Below are 18725 nucleotides of genomic sequence, written 5' to 3'. Positions count from 1 at the left end.
CCAAGGAAGGGTTAGTCGGCTAACGAGGAATCCAGGTGTTTAAACCAACTAATCCAAAGCTTTAAAAACACACACACACACACACACACACACACACACACACACACACACACACACACACACACACACACACAACACACACACACACACACACACACACACACACACACACACACACACACACACACACACACACACACACACACACACACACACACACACCTCTCAGGAAGTCGTGTAATTTCATCCAGATGTGCAAACACGCTACAACATCCCAGAACATTTCCATCAGGAGAAACACGCTGCAGCTTCAGAAACGATGCAGATATAAAAACACAAATGTTCCACATGCAGAAACATCTTCAGCAACTTGACAACACGTGCAGCATTTAGAGAACATTCAGCAACTTGAGGAAACATGCGCAGCGTTTACTAAAAGCTGCAGAAACCAAACGCTGCAAGAAGCTCAAAACACAACGGCATCGTTTCTGCAGCTTTTAGTAAACGCTGCGCATGTTTCCTCAAGCTGCTGAATGTTCTCTAAAGGCTGCACGTGTTGTCAAGTTGCTGAAGATGTTTCTTCATGTGTACAGGAAGAGGAACAGGAACAGGAACATGTGTACAGTTTTTATATCTGCATCCTTCCGGAAGCTCAAAGTGTTTCTCCTAATTGAAGATGTTCTGGGTCGTTAGCACCTGTTGGCCACCGTACATTTCACTAAAAACATGCCACCATTACCACATCTCTGCATCATCAGTGTGTGACTTCAACCTGCACTCTATGAATACACCCTCCCTACAGCAGCACAGCTCAGGTCAGTCTACGACGAGGGAAGCTCCTCGCCCAGATCTCTAAAAATACTGTCCTACTTACTGAAAGAGTCCTGGCCACTCAGAGAGGAAACTGTTGTGTTTCCAGGAGTTTCTCTCAAAGTGCAGCCTCTAAAATCAGCCTACACTCAGACGGTTCTCCCACAGAGAAACACACACACTGTGAGCAGCAGATTGATTGAATACATAAATACGACGGAAAGTAAAGTGTGTGTGAGCGGTCACACGCGGCTGATAGCGTCTCCTCCAAACAGAGCCGTACATTCCAGTAACTGTGGTCCACACACACACACACACACACACACACACACACACACACACACACACACACACACACACACACACACACACACACACACACACACACACACACACACACACACACACACACACACACACACACACACACACACACACACACACACACACACGTTTCCCGGAGCTTTTATTGCTGGCAGTGGATTTTCATCACGTATCAGATAGTGGTTAGAGAAATGCTCTGCTGCTGACACTGCCTGTAAATTGTGTGTGTGTGTGTAGAGGCTTTACAGTGGAAATAGTGTTCCTCCAGTATTGACTGTCTTATAGCAACAACACATATGGATTCTCATATTGCTTTGACACACAGAGACACACTTCATCTCTTTTTACAGAAGATAAAGCATACATGTAACTTCTCTTCTGCAGGACTGCTGCACAGGCACCAGGCACCATGCACCATGTACCATGCACCATGCACCATGCACCAGGCACCATGCACCGCTCACACAACACACACAAAGACTCCCACACCTGCACTGATTGCTTTACTGTAGAAGGTAACAGAGCCTGGGGGGACTGCATGGGCAAAGATGTCAAAAAGAAAAGACAATTAGCTCAAGCAAGTAGTGAAAACATGATGGCCAGAAGAAAGGAAGTTAATATGTCTTTCTGTTTTGTTCCTAAAAATGAGACACTGAAAGAGGAACATCCTTCTTTTCTAGACATTTAAATATGATCAACATTCAGCTACACAGCAGTATGAAACCCTCACGCACGCCTCACGCACGCTCCTCTTGTGTCAGAGGTTTTCCTGCAAACACACTGGACTCCTAACCCTCCAGATTCTAGAGGAACATCTCAGAAACACACACCTGAACCTGTCTCCTGCACCACTCTGATCTCACACCTGCACATCTCATACAACACCAACACCTGCACTGAATGCCTCACTGGTAATTAGCTCAAACATGGGGGGGGGGGGGGATGATACTAAGAATAAAACAAAGTCTCAGAAAAAAGGAAGCTAGTTCTTGAAAACAGCTCTTTTTCTTTGCACATGAAAACGGGACCTCATTTGATAACAAGAAAAAGAGGTGTTCGTGCAGTGAGTCTCTCCTCTCACATGTTGTTTGTGTCGCTTCTTACCTTTGTTGTTGGCTCCAGTCTCGGCTCCGGTTCCCACCACAAACTGCACCAGTAAAACCAGTCCGACCAGCAGCAGCTGCAGCGTCCTCACAGCCGACATGTCCTCCTGCTTCCCGGTGTTTCTCTGCACAGATCCCCGTACAATCCTCCGGTCTCTCTCTCTCTCTCTCTCTCTCGCTCTCTCTATCTCTCTCTCTCTCTCGGAACAGAACCGTGTTTTTGTCCCACCGTGCGCCACGCTGCGCTCCTGGAGAGAGTCAAAACGTCTCCAGCTCCAAAAACAAACCAAAAAAAACCGAAGAAGAAAAAGTTAGAAGCTTTAAATCCTCCAGCTACGATCCGCTGCTACATCACACAGGCAGGAGGTGCGGAGTGTGTGTGAGTGTGTGTGTGTGTGTGTGTGTGTGTGTGTGTGTGTGTTCCGTCACCAGCTCCTCGCAGCCAATGGCTTCTCCTTCTGTTTGATGATCAGTGTGTTTCTTCTTCTTCCTCAGGGATATCATCTGTAATGATGAGAAATTGCGAATTGTACATTATTTTATGAAATGAATGTTGTATTTTTCTTTAGATGTGTTACTTGTATGCATGTGAATATGCTGAAGTAATGCAAAATGCATCTTATTCCGCAGACAGTAGAGGTTTATCCTGCAGGTATTATATATATTTCATTATATTTTCTGCACTATTTGGTTGATGTGGAGCTGCTTCAGTTACAATGCAATGTTAAGCAGTTTCTAGTCAGATTGTGTGTCTTATTTTGGGGCTTTCTCTTACTGTCTTTTCACCTTCTCTGACAGGTGATTGAACTGTGAGGGCGCCCTCTTCAGGTGGAAGTTAATAACCCTAACCGTAAACTATAAAACATTCACATTTAACACTGTTTATTTTTTACCCTTTCTTGAAATTCAACATGTAGAAAAGTAGGTTATTACCATTTCCTTTAGCCAAACACAGACCACAGTACAGCCATGCCGTTACACCAACTCAGGACATATCTCATGTTTTACATTTGGTATTTCCATCGCTAAAAAGTAATATATAGGCAGATAAATGTATGGTATCTCATCCCGCTGTATGTCGACGTGTCTGGGGTCCTTTCCTATCAATATCCTGAGAGACAAATCAGGAAAGATGTGTAAGGTGAAAATCAATGACATTAGTATCAGTAGTTTCCTGCAGCAGAAAGACCCTGCGATGCATTCAAAGTCACGTAAGTTAGTCATAAGATACGGAACATCCTGAATAGAGACTAAAGCATTCTAGGTTGATGATGGGATGATATTAAAACGTCCAATTAAACTTCTGTTTCTCTTCATCCGTTGTTTGCTTCCTCAGCAGATTGAAAATAGAGAAAGCTCTCACGTGTGAGGGAGCATTTATTTATTCCCCCCCTCATTGCTTAGTTTGTGCTCATTGTACTCAGGAGGGATAACGTGCACCACATGCTCGATCCAATTAAGACTCACTGCTGCACCACAAGACATGGAAACTCACCAAAGCACACGGAGAGGAAGCTCCTGCTGCACATTCCTACATGTTTTGCACTCAATGGATTCAATAGATAATAAAAATCATCCAAATCCAAACACAGGAGCCCAAATGAAAACAGATCAATAGATAGAAATCACTTAGTAATGACCATTTCTCGTGATTATCTTCACTGTCCACTCAAATGAATGCAGCTCTTCATCTGTTTCTGGACAAAATAAATATCACTCAATGTTTGAGTCAATATCACCATCCGGTGCATTTGAGACTTCCCCATTTCCAAAAACAAAATCTGAGATTTTCCATTAAACTTCATATTCATTGTATTAAGTACGTTCTGCTGTTAGAAGTGGATGTTGGTCAAGCCCCCACACTTTTTATAAATGACCTGCAAGCATGCAAACAGCTACATGTATCCTCCCTGTCCTGGACAACATTCAGAGATTTAATACATTGTAATTACATAGTGATTATAAAATGTACATTTTCAGAAAGCTAGTCCCTTTCTCAACAATATATTTCAGTTCATGGAAAAAGTATTTGGATAATAATGAAATGATGGCAAACTATTTGCACCTCCACCCTGTCAGGAAGGCTTGCTGACAGGGTGGACACGTTGGGCTAATATTAGCATTCAATGACTGATACTGTTTGGAAGGTAATTAGCTAACGTTCACTATCTGAATAGCTCACAAGAGATTGCAAAAAGTAATAATGATTAAAATAATAAATTGTTTGTGAAAAGAATCCATCTTTCCACCTTAGGACTTAAAAATTAAGCAGAGCACATAATTAAGAGACTTAACTTAGAAATCATGTCAAACAAATATAGATAATGTTAAAACTTAGCAAGAATCCTCACGTTTCTTTCCCTCAGATCACGTTGATGCAGTGATGGTTGTTTGTGTTCATTTTGAACAGCTTAAAGCTTTAACAATGCTTCCTGTTTACGCTCCACACCCCCTCAACATATCTTAACAGTTTGATTAATACAATTGTGTTTTTTTGGCCCTATAGGGATCAGCATATCCCACTGACATCGACTTATGTAGAACACCGTTAACATGAACTGTAAAAATGCACATTTCAGGCTCTTACTGTCTCAGAGTTTGTAACTTAGAAACTGCCTGCTTCTTCTTTCACTTCCCTACAAAATAATATCCCCCATTTCCAACATCATAAGACCGAAAGAATATCTGCTGAGAGCGCCATGATAGTGTCACATCCATATTCTCCCATAACTCAACACACGCAGTCAAAAGGGACGTATATCAAACATTCATATAGCAAACAGACACAATCCCACCGGATATAAAACACACAGCTCAGTGATGGGTTTCCCTCGTAAAAAGGAGACGGACTTTAAATCAAGTGTCAAGTGTTAGAATGAAAAGGGGTTTAGTCCGGAGGCTAGGAGAGCATCTTCCATTCACTCCAATGCATTTACGCTCTTTATTTCCCCCTCTCTGCAACGCTTTCTAAGCACTTCAATCATCCCAGACTGCTGCTCTAATCACCTTGTTCCCCAACCAGGGGGAGAGACGCTACTCTTTCACACATCTTTCTCTAAACTCTCCTTACACCTCATTCTACAAACCCTTCCTAGAGCTGCAGCTGTAACAAGCACCAACATTTACAGAGTCATCCCTCTGGAGTCATTTATATATAAAAAGCTGTTAGCCAAGATGACCTTCAGTATTCTAACCACTGCATCCATTTCTGTGATCTTGGTATGGAATAACCTGTTTGTGATTTCAGGGAAGTCACATGTTCTGTTTAGGATCTTCTCCAGAGCCTTTGTGTGTCATTTTAAACTCAACATGTTCAAATGGAAAGCATTTGGGACTCTAAACCACGCTAATACTCTTCTATGTTAGCAGGACACTGAACAGCATGATGTCTCCACTACTTCCTCTACAACTGCACTCCTACATCCCATAATACCTCTTCCACCATGCATGTTAGACTACCCAGTTTCCCATTGTCATATTATTTAGATTTTATGGCTCAGACGTGGTAAAAAGAAGCTTCTGAGTAAATCCTGACGTCTGAATTTGGTTTCTTCGTGCTCAGAAATCAATCAATTTATCTTCTGCTCTTATGGAAATTGGTTATACACAATGCATAAAACACCCATTACGATTTCTTCTATTTAATGTACAAAACAGGATGCATATGAGACAAGAAATCCAGCTCAATGAGGACTACTTTCCCAGAACTGCAGCGTTTTTCTAAAGACCGGTCGAGCCCCTGGGCAGATCGCCATTCACTGTCACTGAATACAAAGAGAAGAAACAGACACTCAGCCGGAGAGCAGGAAGACCACTTCTATCATTAGAGGGAAGGGGAACTTCACCTTGACCTGGCTGCATGTCACAGCTGCAGGAGGGTAAACTGTGGAAGTGCTGTGAAGACTCAGGATGGGAGAGCGTGTAAACAAAGAAATCAGCAGAGATGTTAAAGTACACACATCCTTTACTCAAGTAGAAGTACAGAGGCTTTGAAATGTACTTCAGTAAAAAGTACCCATAACTAGCAGCTGTTTTAAAGAGTACCTGACCTCCCTTTATATTAATAGAACAATAATGTCATTGTTAGCTAATGAATGTTTCCATGCTGAACAACGGCAACATGACAACGTTTTCATTGGTCCCTCTTCTTTAGAGAAGACCAGGAAATGATGGATACACGGATCGTGTTCAAATCAATAGGCACGCAATGACTCTAAATAATAATGATCACGCCACCAAACACACATTCAAACTAAAGGAACCAGCCTGTTTGGGAAATGTGAGAAGTAGAAAGTACAGGTATTTGTGTTCAACATGTAAGAAGTAGAAAGTACAGGTATTTGGGTTCAACATGTGAGAAGTAGAAAGTACAGGTATTTGGGTTCAACATGTAAGAAGTAGAAAGTACAGGTATTTGGGTTCAACATGTAAGAAGTAGAAAGTACAGGTATTTGTGTTCAACATGTGAGAAGTAGAAAGTACAGGTATTTGGGTTCAACATGTAAGAAGTAGAAAGTACAGGTATTTGAGTTCAACATGTAAGAAGTAGAAAGTACAGGTATTTGTGTTCAACATGTGAGAAGTAGAAAGTACAGGTATTTGGGTTCAACATGTAAGAAGTAGAAAGTACAGGTATTTGGGTTCAACATGTAAGAAGTAGAAAGTACAGGTATTTGTGTTCAAAATGTAAGAAGTAGAAAGTACAGGTATTTGTGTTCAACATGTGAGAAGTAGAAAGTACAGGTATTTGTGTTCAACATGTGAGAAGTAGAAAGTACAGGTATTTGTGTTCAACATGTGAGAAGTAGAAAGTACAGGTATTTGGGTTCAACATGTAAGAAGTAGAAAGTACAGGTATTTGTGTTCAACATGTAAGAAGTAGAAAGTACAGGTATTTGTGTTCAACATGTAAGAAGTAGAAAGTACAGGTATTTGTGTTCAACATGTAAGAAGTAGAAAGTACAGGTATTTGGGTTCAACATGTAAGAAGTAGAAAGTACAGGTATTTGTGTTCAACATGTAAGAAGTAGAAAGTACAGGTATTTGGGTTCAACATGTAAGAAGTAGAAAGTACAGGTATTTGTGTTCAAAATGTAAGAAGTAGAAAGTACAGGTATTTGGGTTCAACATGTAAGAAGTAGAAAGTACAGGTATTTGGGTTCAACATGTAAGAAGTAGAAAGTACAGGTATTTGTGTTCAACATGTAAGAAGTAGAAAGTACAGGTATTTGGGTTCAACATGTAAGAAGTAGAAAGTACAGGTATTTGGGTTCAAAATGTAAGAAGTAGAAAGTACAGGTATTTGGGTTCAACATGTAAGAAGTAGAAAGTACAGGTATTTGTGTTCAACATGTAAGAAGTAGAAAGTACAGGTATTTGAGTTCAACATGTAAGAAGTAGAAAGTACAGGTATTTGGGTTCAACATGTAAGAAGTAGAAAGTACAGGTATTTGGGTTCAACATGTAAGAAGTAGAAAGTACAGGTATTTGTGTTCAACATGTAAGAAGTAGAAAGTACAGGTATTTGTGTTCAACATGTAAGAAGTCAAAGTAATAAGTAGTGGAGTAAAGTACTGATACCAGAAACATGTACTTAAGTACAGTAACAAAGTATTTGTTCTCCACTTCTTCCCACCTCTGGAAATCAGCTGTTATTCTGCCAGGAGGAGTCTGTGATTGCTACAGGATCCTTTCAGTGACCTTTAGATGGACTCAGTGATTAACCAACAATAGCTCCTGTGAGAAAAGCTGACTAACGCTGCCTTTTTACAAACAACAACAACACACGGACAAAAGGCTGGCTTCATATGACTATAGCTCTCCGGCTCACCATTCAACAGCTCCAATAATGAAGCCACCAGAAAACATTTCAGCTGGGGACAAAACACACTGATGCACATTCACAGTCACATTCAGCAGGCGGGCATTGTGTGGCCTGTTAGTGGAGAAGAGGGTTTTTTCGTGTCAGCCGTTGATTGTAGTTTAGTCAGATCAGATGTCACAGGGTTGAGACAAACACACATTGATGCAGAGGCTGGGAAAACGCTGAGCTGCTGTTTCGGAGAGAGAGAGAGCCTTTATCTTCACCCTCTACCCATTTGATTAGGAACACAGGTCACGAAAAGCTAACAACATCAAGTCAAAGTCAACTTTCAGTTTGTGTGTACAGACCATAGACTGTATATAGGTACAGACAGAGAGATCGAAATACTGTTTCCCACAATCCCGAATACAAAAATACAAATATGTATAAAAATATGTATACATATTTGTATTTAACATGCTTTCCACTTTTTCTGTTTACAAAGGAGTAAAATAGTATTGAAATAATAATAATAATCTGTCAATAAAAGACAATTCCACAATAGCGTAATATTCGTCAGGGATAACAAATACATTAAAATACAAATTCAAGAAAGGGAATAAAAAAATTATAATGATAAAATAAAAACATATTCCTACCTTTTAACCATTGAGAGATTACCAATATGGGATTAGTTAATGCATAATTGGGAATGTACAGCGATGTTTAGAGCTGTAATTCAAATAGCTAGTTAAACCGTTAGTTAGTTAGTTTGTGGAATAATAGCTAACTTAAGCTAAGTAAGATAGATAAGGATAGCTAGCTTATAAAGTATATGTCACGCCCTGGCTCAAGGACGGACAAAAGAAGGAGACCACACATCATTCATGTCCAATTCAAGTATATTTATTTAAAGAAACTAAGTTAAAGGTGGGGTAGGTAATTTTGGAGAAACCAGCTCGAGTGCGCTAGAAAGCCGGAAAAAATCTTCCACTTCCTTACAGAGCCCCTCCTCCAACACACACGAACGCGCACATGACCAATGAGGGCACGAGATAAGTTTGTGCACAGATGGGGTGTTTCTCAATGTCGAGTACGCTTGCTTGGTAGCACATGTCTTCCGAGCGTCTTGCTTCAGAAGCGAGGCAAGAATACTTCCTGGCATTCGGAAAACAAAGAGTGGAACAGGCTAGCAAGTGTGCAGGTGTGCGTCATATGAGAGGCCCCGCCTTACATTTTTGTAAGGCGGGGCCTAAATTGGTCCGTGCGCAAAGCATTGTGGGGATTTTAAGACCGTGGAGTCTACACATGTGCAGCCTCGAAATTTCTCCAAACGAGGTACGCCGGGCTCGGTAGATTTCCAAGTATGCTGGACATTGGAACAGTACTACGGCGCCACTCGATGACGTAGTATGCTTGAAATAGTGGCTCTGAAGCAGCTTTACTCGAGATTGAGAAACACCCATGGAAGGCTGACAGGCAGGTAGGCCATCCAGTTACTTTAGCCGGGCCGGCTCAGATGATTGGTCGTGCTTTTTACAGTACTACAGCTTCCACTGATGATACTTTTTTATGGATTTGTTGTCAAAGCACTTCAGATATTCATTGCTATCGGGATGTTAAGAGCATTCCATGGAATATAACAAAAAGTGTATCTCGAGCCGGTTTCTCAAATTTACCCCACCTTTAATTATGAAGTCAGTTAATCAGTAGTGTGTGGGTGTGTGAACATGTATCAGTATATAAAGCAAAGACAAAACCAAGATCCAGTCGAGCCAAGCAACTCAAGAGGAGAGAGAGAGACTGGCCGTTTCTCAATGTCGAGTATACCTGCTGCAGAGCCACTATTTCAAGTATACTACGTCATCGAGTGGCACCGAAGGACTGTTTAAATGCATGTTAAATGCCCAGCATTCGGCGCCACTCGATGACGTAGTATACTTGAAATAGTGGCCCTTGAGCAGCCTTCCTCGACATTGAGAAACACCCATAGACTGACTGCTCAGGCACCCATACTTGTAGCTGAGCTGTCAACCTAAATCAGGTGTCAGCCATCTCTCCTGATTGGGGGAGTGGCTAACCAGGGACTTGAGTCTAGGCCTAGGGGCCGTCACACATAGCACAGCTGATTTTGAGAGTTTGTCAAAGCAACTATATCCACGCTATAAGAGACACTACAGAGTTATTACACATTTAATAAAAACAATAACATTCTTCTTTTTTTTTATTCGGCTAGCGCTAAAGCTGAAAAAATAACATGCGTTTAACCAAATGGTGATAAAACCAATACGTACAAAAACAGTCTTCAAATTAATGTAACTTCAGCTTTGAGTGGCTGTGGATATGTGTGTGTAGTTGTTCTGCTTCATGTGGGTTTGTAGGGCAGAAAGAGTCTAGGCTTAGCATGTCAGAGGAAAAGGCGTTGAAAGAAATGAAGTGAGGGCTCAAACTTTAAACAATGGAGCAGCTAAAAGGCTGCCATTGATCTTGTGTTTGATAAATCTGTGACCCAGGACCCACCTCCAGACTCAGCAGAGCTCCACGGTGATGGAGAACCCAGGACCCACCTCCAGACTCAGCAGAGCTCCACGGTGATGGAGAACCAGAGTAAACTGAAATGACACATGGAGAAGGTGTTCGTCCACCACCTGAATATTAAAGATTCATGACTCAAAGTTGAACCGATATGAAGCAACGGGAGTGTTTTGATGTGACTAAGTGCAGCGCCTTCAGAGCCCTCAATCACACGCAAACTGAAATACCTGACATCAGTATTATAAATTGGAAAGACACAAAAGTCAAAATTCTTCTTATTCGGGCTTAGTTGATAACAAATGTCTCAGTATTTGTAGCTGCCCTGCAGGTATTTTATAAATATTAGATTATAAAGATGGATACATGGACGAATAAAGCAGTGAAAGAATGATAGTATTAAACATTTTGGGCTAATCAGTAGGGCTTGAAATGCTAATCCCACGCTCCACAGGTTTTTATTGGTTTAATCTAAATGTATTTAATGCAGTGGAAGATATCAGTGTGATATGTGAGTTTATTACCACAATGCAATGGTGAAGCATCAGGTTCTCAAATGTCCTGAAAATCCAATAAGGAGCAACAACATGAAATAATTCAGTGGAGACAATCTTTATGCAACACTGGATATAATTATAATGCCTAATAGGATTTTAGACGAGATTGCATAATGGATTTTTCACTTTCTGCCTAGAATTAAATATCAACTGATGATAGCTTTTCTTTTTGACTTGGGACAGATCCAGGCTAGCTGCTTCCCCTTGTTTTCTGAATCTATGCTAAACAGCTGGCAGCCAGTTGTTATGAAACAACCCAGTCTCACGGCATTTCGTGTTATAGTCACGACATTTAATCTATTGATTCGTGTTCACCAATACGATTTCCCCATTTTTTTCGTGTCACACAGAACGATTTTAAATGCAATGTATTTCTATTGGTAGTATGTTTCGTGCCTGCACCAAATAATAACAAATTAGAAGGAACAAAATATTAAAAAAATACAGATTTCAATATTTTGAGGCTCTGAGCCCCATTTATTTTCCTCGCGGACGGCAAAACAAGTCAGACATTATACGATTTAAAATAAAAACAATAATTGTGGCTTGATATTGAGTAAGAACATGTTTTTATGAACCACACAGCTTCCGGTCTGCCAAGACCGGACCGGACAAAAAGACGTGGTGCAGGCACGAAACATACTACCAATAGAAATACATTGCTTTTAAAATCGTTCTGTGTGACACGAAAAAAATGGGAAAATCGTGTTGGTGAACACGAATCAATAGATTAAATGTCGTGACTATAACACAACTATCTGCTAACCGTTTAGCATACTGAAAACAGGTGAAAAAAGCTAGCCTGGCTATATATGCTAAGCTAACTGGCTGCTATTTGTTCCCCATAAATAATGAAAACAGGTGGAAAGAGCTAGCGAGGCTCTATATGCTAAGCTAATTAGTTGCTTGCTGTTTAGCATTGATACTGAAAACAAGTGAAAAGAGCTAGCCTGGCTATATATGCTAAGCTAACTATCTGCTCATTGCTTAGCATAGATACTGAAAACAGGGGGAAAGAGCTGTGGCTCTCTATGCTAAGCTAACTATCTGTTAACTGTTTAGCATAGATACTGAAAACAGGTGAAAAGAGCTATAGTCTGGTTCTTTATGCTAAGCTAACTATCTGCTTACTGTTTAGCATACTGGAAACAAGTAAAAAGAGCTAGCCTGGCTCTCTATGCTAAGCTAACTGGCTGCTAGCTGTTCACCATACTGAAACAAGGGGAAAAAGCTAGCCTGGCTCTCTATGCTAAGCTAACTGGCTACTAGTTGTTAAGCATAGATACTAAAAAACAAGTGGAAAAAGCTAGCCTTGCTCTCTATGCTAAGCTAACTGGTTGTCTATCTTCATATATATGTTCCTTTTTTGACATATTTAACTACACAGAACATGGCCTGCTCTTGTAAATCAGCCTGTAAACTGTCAGACAAGAGAAGGTCATTTATGGCGGCTCCGATGAGACATAGCGGAAAACCTCCAGAGCATGTCAAATTTATAACGGACCGGTTTAACTGAGCTTTTTACGAGCCATCTGCTCAGCGCCGGTTGATACAGAGTCTCAGAGTTAGTTCAGCTGCCTGGCAATGGATATTAATTTGCAAGTAAAGCAGGGGCAAAGTCTTTTATTTGCACTTACAGGGATTAAAAAGGATTGCTAATGAAGTCGGGACTCACTTTAGAAGCTGTGTGTGTTCAGTGGAGTCTTTCTGCTCAGGGAACTGGATGTGTTCACTTTAGAAAACCTTTTATTACCGTGCACTCACAATACATCCTGCAAATTAGAGCCACATGTTGATAAAGTGCACAACATGGGGTTTGTATTTGTTTCTAAGGCCTTTATTAACTTGCATCCTGCTAGGTTTGTATTTGTCTACTTTCTGCACAAACACCAGTGTTGTGGTCGTTTTGTGAAATATGCTAATTCACAAACAGGTTTTATCCTCTAAAGTCCTGCAGAAAATCACAACTCACCTGTTTTTAGACTAAATGAATTGATATTGGACACAATTTAAACACAACAGTCATACATTAGTGTGCAGACATTTTTATTTTCACACTCTTTCACACTATTAATGAATAATTGTGTTGTAAATCAGCAAAAGCAATGCAGCAGGATTCACATTCTTCTTCAGCAGGTTCAAGATAAACTCAATGGACCCGGATCCTCTGCAGTGTCTTATAAAGTCCTTTTGTTGTTATGCTTTAGAGCTCTTGCCCTCAGGAGGGTGATCGTACAGCGGGTTGGCGAAGGACAGCTTAGAGGAACCCTGCTATGAGACACAATCAGAAACACATCATGTCACCGTTTTCTGCACAGAAGAGTAATATAAGTCCTAAAAGGTGGAGCAGAACACTTTACCTCCACCTCCACCTCCTTCCTCCAGGGGTAAACGCTGATGGAAAGCCCCCGAATGTCCCTTCTGCTGGGGATATTAACTCCTGGACAACAACTGGATCTATCATGGCACGAGAGCTGAGGGAAACACAGTTAGTGACACATAAGCCTGACATGCAAGAAGTCATAATATGCAAGCAGACTGGTAAGGCCTCCTTAGTTTCACATCTGACCTTCGTTAAGTATTTCATAATCTTCCAGAGGTGGCATAATAACACATTGTTTACACAGCTTAGGTGAATACACGATGCTGATTGGTCAATTTGGACCTTCGAGATGTCTGCTATTTGTTGCTAGCAGACAGCAAACACTTTGCAGTGATGTGTTTCTGTGTTTTCAGGTGAGCTAAAGTGGTAAAAAGATGTATAGAAGTAGTGTAGAAGTGTGTATGTGTGCTGAATATCATCTGTTAGTGTGTTTAGCAGGTTTATTGCAAGCATATTATTTTTATATTTGATGTTGAATGCACCTTAAAGAATGTCATTTTTGCAGATGCAGCACATAATAGACCGAGTTGATATGCAGCCACTTGGCAAAGATGTTTCTATGTTTTCAAGTGAGCTAAAGTGGTGAAAAGATGTATACGAGTAGTGACACCGAGGTATAATATATGTGTAAGTGTCATTAAGAAGCAGGAGAGCAGATATGAGATTTATTTCGCATTGTTATCGTAGTTTTATTGGTTAATTGTCAATTGTATCGTGTGAAATAATCTCCTAGCTAATATGGACTAACGTGTCAGTGTGTTAAGGAAGGTTCATTGAAAGCAGAAGTGTTGTTGTGTTATGTTTAATGCACCTTAAATAATGTAGTTTTTGCAGATGCATCACTTATTAGACTTTGCAGTGATGTGTTTCTGTGTTTTCAAAATGTATTTGAAACGTATACACGCCTTGAAGTCCCCTTTGTGTCCCAGTGTGCATCATTGAGCTGTGTTGGATGTCTGGAGGTCCTGCTCGTTGTGCACTACAGTGTGTAAACGGTGTAAATCACACACAGAAACACCAAAATCCCCAGAAATCAATAACTCTAAATCAGAGATGTGCTCCAGCAGAACGGCTCGTGACCTCCTGCACTGTTACAGCCTCTTATTGAATTTGTGCGGGGCGCTGGGTGGAGAAATTAGATTTTGTGAAGCAGAGAAAAACCTCATGTTGTCAGGACTGAATGTGCTGATGACTGATTGGACGATTCTCTGACCTCTGCTCTCCAATCACAGCTTTCGTTATCCATCACGCCGTAGTTCTTTGGCTTTCTGTGGAGAAAATAAGACGTATCATCGACAGCATCACCACCAGTAACATGATATTATGCTATCAAGAACCAGAGGTGGGAAGTAGTGGAGTACAAATACTTTGTTACTGTACTTAAGTACATTTTTCTGGTATCAGTACTTTACTCCACTACTTATTTTTCTGATGACTTTTTACTTTGACTTCTTACATTTTGAACCCAAATACCTGTACTTTCTACTTCTTACATGTTGAACACAAATACCTGTACTTTCTACTTCTTACATGTTGAACACAAATACCTGTACTTTCTACTTCTTACATGTTGAACACAAATACCTGTACTTTCTACTTCTTACACTTTGAACACAAATACCTGTACTTTCTACTTCTTACATGTTGAACACAAATACCTGTACTTTCTACTTCTTACATGTTGAACTCAAATACCTGTACTTTCTACTTCTTACATGTTGAACACAAATACCTGTACTTTCTACTTCTTACATGTTGAACCCAAATACCTGTACTTTCTACTTCTCACATTTCCCAAACAGCTGGTTCCTTTAGTTTGAATGTGTGTTTGGTGGCGTGATCATTATTATTTAGAGTCATTGCGTGCCTATTGATTTGAACACGATCCGTGTATCCATCATTTCCTGGTCTTCTCTAAAGAAGAGGGACCAATGGAAACGTTGTCATGTTGCCGTTGTTCAGCATGGAAACATTCATTAGCTAACAATGACATTATTGTTCTATTAATATAAAGGGAGGTCAGGTACTCTTTAAAACAGCTGCTAGTTATGGGTACTTTCTACTGAAGTACATTTCAAAGCCTCTTTACTTTGACTTGAGTAAAGAAGTTTAGTCAGTACTTCTACTTTTACTATTTTTAAACACGAGTATCAGTACTACTACTTGAGTAAAGGATGTGTGTACTCTTCTCTGTAAAGAACTCACGTTAGGCAGCATCTTTTCTTGAGGTAAACCAGCGTGCAGACGGAGAATCCAGCGACGAGCAGCAGCAGCCCGATGCCGATGCCAACATAAACAGAGACTAAACAAGACGGAGAGATATTTCATTAACAGGGCAGCCAGTAGATAAATCCAGAGACAGCTTTATAGAGCGGAGCTTCCTGGTCTTTATTACCCAGCTGGGTGTCCTCTGGTTCAGGAGTCACGGTAGATAACACCGGTTTCTCCTTCACATGGCAGCGGTTTCCTGTCCAGCCTGGAAAACACCTGACAACAGGAGGAAGGAAAAGAGAGGAAGGTGTGATGGTGAGACAACATGACAATGATTCTATGAATAAATTAAGCAGACGTAGTGTATCACATATGTTTCAATTCTAGTATTGTTTATACTCTTTAATTTCTACTTATGTGCAATGCCTTGTTTTGTTTTGTTGTTTTTTATGCTGCTACAAAGCAAAAAATCCCAAATTGTTATCAATAAAGTACCTCTTATCGCTATATTAAGTAGGTTTGGTCAAGTTTGTTCCATAATTAGGTTTGCAGAAGCTCTACAAGTGTAGATATTTCACCATTTTTAATTATAAGGCTGAATACAGGATTCGATACAGTATGCTATTTTTTGATAACAGACCATTGCTAAGAATAACAGACTGTTGCTAAGGAGAACATACTGTTGCTAAGGATAACAGACTGTTGCCAAGGATAACAGACTGTTGCCAAGGAGAACATACTGTTGCTAAGAATAACAGACTGTTGCTAAGGAGAACATACTGTTGCTAAGGATAACAGACTGTTGCCAAGGAGAACATACTGTTGCCAAGGATAACAGACTGTTGCTAAGGAGAACATACTGTTGCTAAGGAGAACAGACTGTTGCTAAGGATAACAGACTGTTGCCAAGGAGAACATACTGTTGCTAAGGATAACAGACAGTTGCTAAGGATAACAGACTGTTGCCAAGGATAATAGACTGTTGCTAAGGAGAACAGACCGTTGCTAAGGAGGAACAAGGAACTAGTGATATCAATCATTGGATTTGTTGAATTAAAATTAAAAAAATATATACATCTGGCCTCGACCTTATGAAGATGGTAAAGCAATAAAAGCAGGAAAAAAATTAGCTGTTTGGAAATTAAGTCAATAAATACAATACAAATATAAATAAATTGCTTTTACAAACACGTTTTCTCTCACATTAAAACAAACATCTTGGCATAAAGCACGTAACAACATCTCTGGGACAGAAACAACGTCCTGTTCTCCTACAATCTACTCCCAGTCTCCACATCTGCTCTGCGTCTCTGCGACATTGAGCTTCTAATGGGAAACACACTGTCAGTCATTATCATGCAGAGGCTTCAGGGGACATGTTGAGAGACTCCTGTCCTCACAAAGCTTCCCAGGGGGTCTGAGGATGTTATCACCGCTGGAACAGAGGCTCCATACACTGACTGTAGTCCTGTCATATCATGAGGAGGCAGAGCTGGAGGCTTTGGGGAGGGTTGGACATCAGGAGAGAAGGGATCAGACAGAAGGAGGATGAATAAGAACATGGACATATCTCCACATTACAGATATTCCTGCTTCGCTGCAAACACAGGCACCTCTGTATTTAGACCAATGTAATGTCCGTAGGCCTTACACTACTTCCATTTCAGGTTTGTGCAAAAGACATATAGCTTGCTGGTCTTGTTATAAAACCACACAGATTGTTGTTAGTAATGATATGGGCGAGTGAGGGTAACACCAGCATCTGAACGGACCAACACTTTATTCTCAGGTTCACTGGGAGTGGATTTGAAAGGATGAAACCTTCTTTATTTGTCACACAGCTAAATGTAACCTCTGTATTGAACCCATCGGAGTACAAGGAGCAGTGTGCTGGTGTTACTAAGATGGAGAAACGGATTTTGCAAAATGACGTCTCATAACTGCATTCTCACTTTTATTCCGAACTATCTCCTTGTGAACTTTCCAACCACTATAAGCCTCCTCTAAAGCCTCGTGCTGAGTGTTAGCTGGAGGGTTCTGTGGTCTATCCTCCAGGATCATGCGTTTAAATATTGACCGGGGGGATCCTCTGTGCTGCTGGGTAATCTGAGGGATAAACAGATTCCCTCATGCTTCATGGAGCGTGTCTTTTTCCAAGGAGAGAAACAGGACTGATGGGATTTCCACGTTTGAAAGTCTTACGAAGAGAGATGGGAGGAGGCAGCGGGGGAACAGACAGGACTTTGTTGGTGCATGTTTATGAGATTTTAAAATGTGTGTGTGAGAGCTTACATGCAAACAGGTCCGTTTCCCCACACGGAGCAGGAGCCGTGATCCAGGCAGAACAGAGGGGGACATTCTGCAGATAAAGAAGTGTGTCGTATCAGGATTGTTTACTCTGCAAGCAGACTGGTAATGCACAATGGTCCTGTAACAACATCATTTCCTAATTTGGGATTAATAAAGTATCCATCCATCTATCCATCCATCCATCCATCCATCCATCTATCTATCTATCTATCTATCTATCTATCTCTCTCTCTATCTATCCATCTGTCTATCCATCTATCTATCTATCTATCCATCTATCTATCCATCCATCCATCCATCCATCTATCTATCTATCTATCCATCTATCTATCTATCTATCCATCTATCCATCTGTCTATCCATCTATCTATCTATCTATCCATCTATCTATCTATCCATCTATCTATCTATCTCTCTCTCTATCTATCCATCTGTCTATCCATCTATCTCTCTCTCTATCTATCTATCTATCTATCCATCTATCCATCTATCCATCTATCCCTCTATCTCTCTATCTCTCTATCTATCTATCTATCTATCTCTCTATCTATCTATCTATCTATCTCTCTATCTATCTATCTATCTATCTATCTCTCTATTTATCTATCTATCTATCTATCTATCTCTCTATCTATCTATCTATCTATCTATCTATCTATCTATCTATCTATCTATCTATCTCTCTATCTCTC

The 18725-nt window shown here is 40.5% G+C and overlaps 2 protein-coding genes across 2 annotated transcripts in view; both read right to left on the bottom strand.

Annotated features, from left to right (window-relative positions):
* plxdc2 (plexin domain containing 2) overlaps positions 1-2639 on the bottom strand; it is a 95703-nt gene extending 93064 nt beyond the window's left edge. The window contains exon 1 of the mRNA XM_034148052.1: positions 2239-2639. Coding sequence (XP_034003943.1) covers positions 2239-2338 — 100 coding nt within the window. The 5' untranslated portion in view covers positions 2339-2639. The remainder of the gene's footprint in view (positions 1-2238) is intronic.
* A 10533-nt stretch (positions 2640-13172) lies between these two features.
* malrd1 (MAM and LDL receptor class A domain containing 1) overlaps positions 13173-18725 on the bottom strand; it is a gene marked incomplete at its 5' end in the record, with an annotated part of 35565 nt that continues 30012 nt past the window's right edge. The window contains 6 exon segments of the mRNA XM_034148049.1: positions 13173-13400; positions 13490-13603; positions 14726-14780; positions 15718-15814; positions 15908-15999; positions 18016-18082. Coding sequence (XP_034003940.1) covers positions 13326-13400; positions 13490-13603; positions 14726-14780; positions 15718-15814; positions 15908-15999; positions 18016-18082 — 500 coding nt within the window.

The sequence above is a fragment of the Trematomus bernacchii genome, unplaced genomic scaffold (genome assembly GCF_902827165.1).
Source record: "Trematomus bernacchii unplaced genomic scaffold, fTreBer1.1, whole genome shotgun sequence".
Taxonomy (NCBI): domain Eukaryota; kingdom Metazoa; phylum Chordata; class Actinopteri; order Perciformes; family Nototheniidae; genus Trematomus; species Trematomus bernacchii.
The sequence above is the reverse complement of the archived record's forward strand: the minus strand, read 5'-3'. Positions and strand labels throughout refer to the sequence as shown.